The sequence below is a fragment of the Synchiropus splendidus genome, chromosome 10 (genome assembly GCF_027744825.2).
Source record: "Synchiropus splendidus isolate RoL2022-P1 chromosome 10, RoL_Sspl_1.0, whole genome shotgun sequence".
Classification (NCBI taxonomy): Eukaryota; Metazoa; Chordata; class Actinopteri; order Syngnathiformes; family Callionymidae; genus Synchiropus; species Synchiropus splendidus.
This window is the reverse complement of record NC_071343.1, coordinates 16,172,709-16,181,099: the sequence shown is the minus strand read 5'-3', so window position 1 is coordinate 16,181,099 and position 8,391 is coordinate 16,172,709. Positions and strand designations below refer to the sequence as shown.

Here is an 8,391-nt window from a genome sequence, read left to right as displayed (position 1 = left end):
TCAACACGCAAAATGGATCGTTCACCTACAAAGAGTAGCTTCAAGCCCAGCAATCTTTCCAAGGACAATGGAGGAAGAGTTGCAAGGCGTCCCTGGAGTGGCAATGTTCTTGGCTGACATCCTGGTGAGAGGGAGAGATGACCAAGAGCATGCAGTACCTCAGAGACTACAGGACATGTGACAGAGTTGAACGCCTATTTGGGACTGTTAAATTACTATAATAATATATAATGTTTTTCCCTGATCTTTCAACTATGTAAGCACATTTACCAACTTCTTAAAAAAGACATTAGGTGGCAGTAGAGGAAATCACAACATGCAGCTTTCAACAAATCAAGGGAAATGATGGCATCTGCTGAAGTATTGGTGCAGTACAACGCAGAGAAACCAGTCATGCTGGCTTCTGACACTCCAGACACCAGTGGTCCCCAACCCCTGGTCCGGGGAACGGTACCGGTCCGTGGATCAATTGGTACTGGGCTGCACAAGAAATAATTAATTATTTCCATTTTGTGTATTATCTGAGCCTGAAGGATCTTTTATTTTGAATAACATTTTATTTTGAAAAATGACCGGATTCTCTTGGTTAATCCTCGGACACTTGAGAGCCAACATTTAACCCAGAAGCTCACAAAATGAGTAGGAAACAGCCGTTTCTTTGTGAAGGGGAAAAGGCTCAGTGAAGAGACAGGAGAAGAGCCTACGACTTCCAAGAAGAAGAAAGTTTATAACAAACAATACCTGCAGTCGTACTTGAAATATGGATTTATCGCGACCGTCTACCGTCACTCCCTCATGGTCTTGTTGCAGAGGAACAAGCGCAATGATATGGTGATTTAAAATTTTCATGCACTTTATATTCAGTTTTGTGGTGCATCTCTATGCTATTTTGAAGGCATGTTTAAACGTTACCATAGCGACTAGAGTCAGAGAGCATTGAGGCACTAGTTGAGAGGAGGAGAGTTTGTGAGTCTTAGTGGGCACATGCAGAGGCCTTATCTGACGCTTCAAATTGGCAACTTTGTACCTCCGGGCCACGTTCCAATTGTCAAAGCATTGACCGGTCCGCAGTGATAAAAAGATTGGGGACCACTGCTCTCTTCCACAAGTACCTTTAAGGGGACAAATTCACCTTTGTGACAGATCATAAACTGTTGTTGTCACTTTTTAACGGGTTGAAAGCAGTTCCACAGAATCCAGAGATGGGCACTTCAAGCCTATGAGTGTGCCATAGTATACAAAGACGAGAAATACCACAGTAATGCTGATGCATGAAGTGGCTTACGTTTGCCTGAAAGCCTGATGTCGTCACAGCAGAGGGACGCGTTCTCATGCTGGGAAGTTCAGACATCACGCTTGTGACTTTGGAGCAGGTAAAGACATGGACAGATAAAGACCCAGTGCTGTCTGGAGGGAGGGACATGGTTCACAGAGGAGGTTTAGAAGAAGAAACAGGCCATGAATTTCCACGCTATTTAGTCAGAAAGCAAGAACTAAGCATTAAGAATGGCCGTGTGGTGGTGGTGTCCAGGAGTGTCTTTGGCAAGAAGTTATGTGCGGTGTCCAAGTTAGATAAAGATATCGAGAACACAGTGAAGAATTGTTTAAAGTGTCAAGAGTTCAGGAATGTTCCGGCACTGGCACCATGGGAATGGCCAGAGAATGTGGACTATGCAGGACCATTTCTGGGGAAAATAGATACATGTCCAAATAGATACACATCCAAAATTAAATTCATCCAGATATGACAAAGAGGGTGTATGACAAACAAGAGAAAAAAAAAGAAGACAGAGATAAAAAACAAAAAGGGACGTTGGTTTAAGATCAGTGAGAGATTCACGACTCGCAACTTCAGCGCAGGACCGTAAAGTGTCAGACAGAGTGATGTTCGGAAATGGCACAGTTGTTTGCAGACATGTCGACCAGATTCTTATCAATCAGTTGAAATTGTTGCTACAGACCAACCAAACGGCTCGATACAGTCACCACCTCCAGATCCAAGACATGGTGGGAAGCAGTGGAAGATCTGGTACTTAAAGAGCGGGCAGTGCCCTCTACTGAAAGTAGATCGACAGAAACAGATCAGACTTCTTTAGAGAGAACAGGAACTCCTTTAAGACAGTCATAAAGGGAAACCAAGTTACCCGGTTACTTGAAAGACATTGAGTTAAGTGACAACAGTCAAATAGAAAAAGCATGTCCATGTTGAATGATTGTTCCAACTGAAGGGGGGAAAGGTGTAGCAGCTAGCTTGCCTGTTGCCATGTGGAGGTTTAGCTAACAGTAGTGACGCTTACGGTCAAAGTGTTGTTTGTATGTTCAGGCATTGCTGTCACGCTAAAAGTTAGTCTCAAGATTCACAGGATATTTGACTCACAGCTTTAGCAGTTGTGAGTTTGTTGCGGCAATACACTCTTAAGTCGTTTAAGTCTCACACACACACACTGAGGAACCAGGAGCCTCTGTGAGTCCAAAGCCCAGGTACAGAGGTTCAGTGGAGATGAAGAAGGTGTGGAGGTGGATGAGTTCATCAGAGGAGACTCTGTTGAAGGTCAGAACTCCAGCAACCAAGTTCACTGACACTGCAACTCTGTGAGAGACTTCTGAGCTCTGGATGACAGTTTCTGTCTTATTGTGACAGACTTTATATCCAGCATCATCAGAGCAGCTCAGACTCCAGGAATAACGGTTCTGTCCAAACTCAGACTCGTCTTCTTTCCCTCCGTCTCTCCTGAGAGTCACTGCGATGGAAACGTTTCCTCTCCACTCCACCTCCCAGTAACAGACACCAGTCACAGCGTCTCTGCTCACCACCTGAGGACACCGCTCAAACCTGTCGGGATGGTCCAGATACTCCTGATCCTCCGTCACTAGCTCCACCATCCTGTCATTTTTAGACAGTAGGAGGCGCCGGTGAGCTGTGTCTGGGTCCAGAAAGAGTGGACGGAGGTCTGCGGAAATAAAGCTTGGGTGATGTTTGTGGACCTGGACTGGGAAGTGTGACGCGTCAATGTTCTGCCTGGGGTCAGCGCACCTCTGAGACTGGGCTGACCTCCAGAGGGCATCCCAGAAAAATCGGACTGTCAGGCATAAATAGAACATGTGTTTCTGGTCAAGGCAGCATGATGACATCCAGAATTTTGGATATTCATGATTCACATTCACTCATGATTCAGAATGAAGTGATAGGTGATATTTAAAGTGACACAATAATGTGAGTGGATCAGTCACTTTTTCTATTTGCAGGACCTGAAGATGCACACTTGGAATCATTTGATTCATTTGGTTCATCTCTATCTCACCATCATCAGGTGTGATCATCAGACCGAAAAAATATGATGATGAAAACTCATTTCACTATCAAGTCAACAACGGTGTTGATGGAGACAAGTTCTAGTAGCTGACTCACGTGATGTCACTAGCATATATTTGATCAGTTCGTGGATAAATAAAATCCAAACTCACACTTCCTCCACCCAGATGCTGACCTCTGTCCATCATGCTCCAGTCTGGAGGAAGAAACAGGGGGATTCAAGTAGATTCATTTGACTTCAGCTGTTTCATGACTATTATTTCATGCTGTTTAGTGGACAGCTGTTAGTGTTGATGACAAATTTGGGCACAGAAAGATTTAAATGTCATGAAACCATGAGAGTTTAGATTCATGTAGTCACTTCAAATGGAGAGTCACAGCAGCATCACACACCCACAGTGTCTCTCACTGCTGCTGGATGACATGTTCTGGAGCTCTTCAGAACCTGGTCTATTGGATCTGCTGCTCTGTCCATACCTGAGAGTCTCCAGCCTCCAGTCTGGACTCTTCAGTCCAGCAGACAGCAGCTCCAGCCCGGATCCTCCTGGATGGTTGAAGCTCAGGTCCAGTTCTCTCAGATGGGAGGGGTTAGAGGTCAGAGCTGAGGCCAGAGAACAACAGCCTCTCTCTGAGATCCTACACCCTGACAGACTGTGGTGAAGGAGAAACAAAACAAAATCATGAAACCAGAAGAACCTTCCGAATGGAGACCAGAATTGGCTTGAGGATTTGATGTGTTCTGACCTGAGAGTCTCCAGGTGACAGTGTGGACTCTTCAGTCCAGCAGACAGCAGCTCCACTCCTGGATCATACAGAGTGTTGATACTCAGGTCCAGTTGTGTCAGACGAGAGGACGGAGAGCTGAGGACTGAGGACAGAAGGGAACCACTTCTCTCTGTCAGTCCACACCAGCTCAGCCTGTGAAAGAGGCAAATGTCATTACTGTGGCTTCTTCAGTGTTGTATTTTGTCCAGACTTAAATCACTTTAAGGACTTATTTCATATTCAGCTCTGTCATACTGCACTGGCTCAGCCAGTCGTCAGGACGCAAGAGGGCAGAGGGAACACACTTGTCTGGTTCCTCTCCAGACACATGAAAAATCAAGTACAACTCCATCTGCAGTATGCAGGTTAATTCCCTCAGAAGACCCGATGGACTGCCTATTGAATTGAAGAGAGGAAATGATGTGTTCTGACCTGAGAGTCTCCAGGTGACAGTGTGGACTCTTCAGTCCAGCAGACAGCAGCTCCACTCCTGGATCCTCCAGGTCATTAATGCTCATGTCCAGGTGAGTCAGCTGACAGAATGGAGAGCTTAGGACTGAGGCCAGAGATGAACAACTTCTCTGTGTCAGATCACAACAGCTCAGCCTGCAATAAAGACAAGTGACATCAACAAAGAAGACGACTGCGATTGAAGACAAAGACAGTGAAGTTTCTGCATCAGTTGCAAAGTTGAAGTTGCATCCAAGTTCAGAGTGTGGTGTTGTGTCAGTCTGAGTGTTTTTGGTTAAAGTGTGTTGGGGTTGATGCTCGGGATTCACAGTCACTGAAGAGGAACTGAAAGATGAATCCAAGGGTCAATAACCCCCCTATTGAAAAGGACCTCACATCTTCACATCCTCCTTTGTGTCCTAACCGACCACCATCTTGAGAAACTGTTGACCCCTCACGAATCAAACTGAGCTCTCAAACATATTGCTCTTTGAATATATGGACAAATTTCTATGGATCAGGATGAACTTTAATATGTATGTTGCAAAACATGACGGAGGAACAAATACATTGGGAGCATGATCTGTTGTTGTTTTTCTCTCTGAAGTAAAAGTTCCCTGAGAAGAGCAGATATTCAAGGAAACTATTGAAATGATACTGAATCATGCTGGGCTTTCTACTAGCACATGTGCTTCACAGCACTGAATTTTCATAGTAAGCCTTTAGCACCCGTGTTTGCCGCAAGATCTCTTACACACATATGCATGAGCTCATAGTAGTAGTTTGGTTGTAGGTGAGAGAGTTTGGTAGTACAAGTGAATGATATTGGTAGTCAGTGTTACAGTAAAAGTGAATTGGTGAACGGTGAGGCTGCAATCTGCACCAATCTGTTTTACATTTCAGCTCTGAAATTATAGAAATGATGTGTTCTGACCTGAGAGTCTCCAGGTGACAGTGTGGACTCTTCAGTCCAGCAGACAGCAGCTCCACTGCCAAATCCTCCAGCTTGCTGTAGCTCAGGTCCAGTTGTGTCAGACGAGAGGACGGAGAGCTGAGGACTGAGGACAGATGTAAACAGCTTCTCTCTGCCAGTTGACACCTTCTCAGACTGAAAAAGGGAACAAGGAAATAAAAAGTTTAGTTCACAACAGCAGATCATTAGAGATGGTTCAGATGCCAGTGTTTGATCCACTCACAGAACTTCCTTTGAAGCTTGGACCACAGGCAGCAGCCTCTCAAGAGCCTCCTCTGAAGCAGAGTATTTCTCCAAGTCAAACACCTCCAGATCTTCCTCTGAGGACAGTAAGATGAAGGCCAGGGTGGACCACTGAGCAGGAGACAGTTGATCTGTGGAGATACGTCCTGATCTCAGCTGCTGTTGGACCTGCTCCACTAGAGAAGTGTCCTTCACTTCACTCAGACAGTGGAACAGATTGATGATTCTCTCTGGAGACACTTTCTCACTGATCTTCTTCTTGATGAGCTCTGCTGTGTGCTGACGGGTCCAGGAGCTACTTCCTGTCTGTGTCAACAAACCTGGAAGGAGACTCTGGCTGCTCTGCAGAGAAAGGCCCAGAAGGAAGCGCAGGAACAAGTCCAGATGTCCATTTTGACTTTCTACAGCTCCATTTATTGCTCTCTGGTAGAACTGTCCCAGATGAAGTTTGTTTCTAAAGAGTCTTGTCAGTACAGATGTTTGTTGTGAATCAAGCAGATTGACTCCAGAGTTAAAGAACTTCAGGTGGACATGAAGAGCAGCCAGAAACTCCTGAAGACTCAGGTGGATGAAGCAGAAGACCTTGTCCTGGTACAGTCCTCTCTCCTCTCTGAAGATCTGTGTGAAGACTCCTGAGTAAACTGCAGCAGCTGTGATGTCGATGCCACACTCTGTGAGGTCTGATTCATAGAAGATCAAGTTTCCTCTCTGCAGCTGCTCAAAAGCCAGTTTTCCCAGAGACTTAATCATCTTCCTGCTCTCAGGATCCCAAACTGTGTCTGTCCCAGCTCCTCCATGGTACTTGATCTTCTTGACTTTGGCCTGAACCACCAGGAAGTGGATGTACATCTCAGTCAGGGTCTTGGGCAGCTCTCTGGTCTCTCTGCTCTTCAACATGTCCTCCAGAACTGTGGCAGTGATCCAGCAGAAGATGGGGATGTGACACATGATGTAGAGGCTTCGTGAGCTCTTGATGTGAGAGATGATGGTGGTCTGCTCCTCATCTCTGAACCTCCTCCTGAAGTACTCCTCCTTCTGGAGGTCAGCGAACCCTCTGATCTCTGTCATCATGTCCACACACTCAGGAGGGATCTGATTGGCTGCTGCAGGTCGTGTGGTTATCCAGAGGTGAGCTGAGGGAAGCAGCTTCCCTCTGATGAGGTTGGTCAGCAGAACTTCTACTGAGGTGGACTCTGTAGCTTCTGTCAGGACCCGACTGTTGAAGTCCAGAGGGAGTCGACACTCGTCCAGACCGTCCAAGATGAACAGAACCTGGACTCCTTCAAAGCTGCTGAGTCCTGATTCTTTGGTTTCAGGAAAGAAGCGATGAACAAGTTCCACCAAACTCAACTTCTTCTCTTTCAGCAGGTTCAGCTCTCTGAAGGTGAAAGGAAACATGAGGTGGAAGTTCTGGTGGGCTTTGTCTTCAGCCCAGTCCAGAGTCAGCTTCTGTGTCAGGAGGGTCTTCCCAATGCCAGCCACACCCTTCGTCAGCAGGCTCCTGATTGGTCCCTCTCTCTCAGGTGAGGCTTTAAAGAGGTCTTCTTCTCTGATGGTAGTTTCTGCTCTGGTCTGGTTCCTGGTTGCTGCTTCGATCTGTCGGACCTCGTGCTCCTGGTTGACCTGGTCTGTGCCCCCCTCAGTGATGTAGAGCTCTGTGTAGATCTGATTCAGAGGGGCGGAGTTTCCTGCTTTAGCCACGCCCTCAAACACACTGTGGAACTTCTTCTGCAGGCTCGTCTTCAGTCGTCTTATGTTCTCAGCGGTATGACTTCCTGAATGTTGAGAAACATCAATTTAATCAGAAAATTCTAGAAGACAAAGCAGATCAATCTTGAGGTCATTCTTCTCATCAACTATTTTTCAGGTTGAAAGCCTCACATTCAGATGCAAAATCCTTACTGTTCAATAGACGATCTGCAAGTTCCTTTTTATTCATGTTCCTTAGAATGTCCATGAAGATCTCTAGGAAAGCTTCTCTGCTGCTCCTCATCTTCTCCTCTTCACACTTCAACTCCTCCCAGTCTTCATCATCCAGGTGTTTCTGGTAACCTGGACTGAGAAACCTTTGGACTCTCCTCACTTCCTTCTTCACCATGGTCATGACAGTCTCCTCAAGCAGCTGAAACATAAAAAATATGACCAGATCATGTGACAGTGAAATTCTACAGATCTACAGAGGTTCCTAGCATTTCGGTATCAAATATCCTGAAGGAAGGTAACGTTTAGTCCAAGTCCAACCTGGACTTATTGAAACTGTGTGGTCCATCTGTTCACAAAATAGGTCTCAGACTCAGTTCCTGCAAGGGAGCAAACGTGTTTTCTGCTGATCAGAATAAAAGAAGATGTAGGCTCGGACTGAAAACCTCCATTAAGTTGCAGCTGCAACTGTTTGGTGAGTTTCCACCTGAATCAATTAGCACTTGACCATACCTGAAGTGTGTTGTCCAGATCTGTCTGGTGTTGCTGGCCATGCTGGAGACTGAGAACATCTGAGACCTGCCCATTCTCTCTGTGAAGAACATATGAAGTGAGGCAGTAAAAACGCTTAGTGTCCAAGACCCTAACAATGATTGTGTGCATGTGTGGCAAAGGTCGACAAGCATGGCAGATGAACCAAAAACCACCACCTTGAATCTGCCTTAAA

At 45.9% G+C, this 8,391-nt stretch overlaps 1 protein-coding gene across 1 annotated transcript; it reads right to left on the bottom strand.

The window, feature by feature from the left end:
* Nucleotides 1-2,424: 2,424 nt before the first annotated feature.
* On the bottom strand, nt 2,425-7,842 carry LOC128766287 (NLR family CARD domain-containing protein 3-like). The gene is made up of 6 exons (XM_053877808.1): nt 7,647-7,842; nt 5,725-7,519; nt 4,511-4,684; nt 4,058-4,231; nt 3,466-3,509; nt 2,425-2,951 (listed from the first exon to the last, which is right to left on the bottom strand). Exons 1-6 carry the CDS (start codon nt 7,840-7,842, stop codon nt 2,425-2,427), a joined length of 2,910 nt encoding a protein of 969 aa, XP_053733783.1.
* Between the last annotated feature and the right edge of the window lie 549 nt (nt 7,843-8,391).

Bases quoted from the DNA above. Each gene is read 5' to 3' on its own strand.
- LOC128766287 (XM_053877808.1), bottom strand. From the start codon at position 7,842: ATGGTGAAGAAGGAAGTGAGGAGAGTCCAAAGGTTTCTCAGTCCAGGT. The intron at 4,232-4,510 runs GTCAGAACACAT...CCTCTTTCACAG, and splicing joins TGTCACCTGGAGACTCTCAG to GCTGAGCTGGTGTGGACTGA. The intron at 3,510-4,057 runs GTCAGAACACAT...TTCTTCCTCCAG, and splicing joins TGTCACCTGGAGACTCTCAG to ACTGGAGCATGATGGACAGA.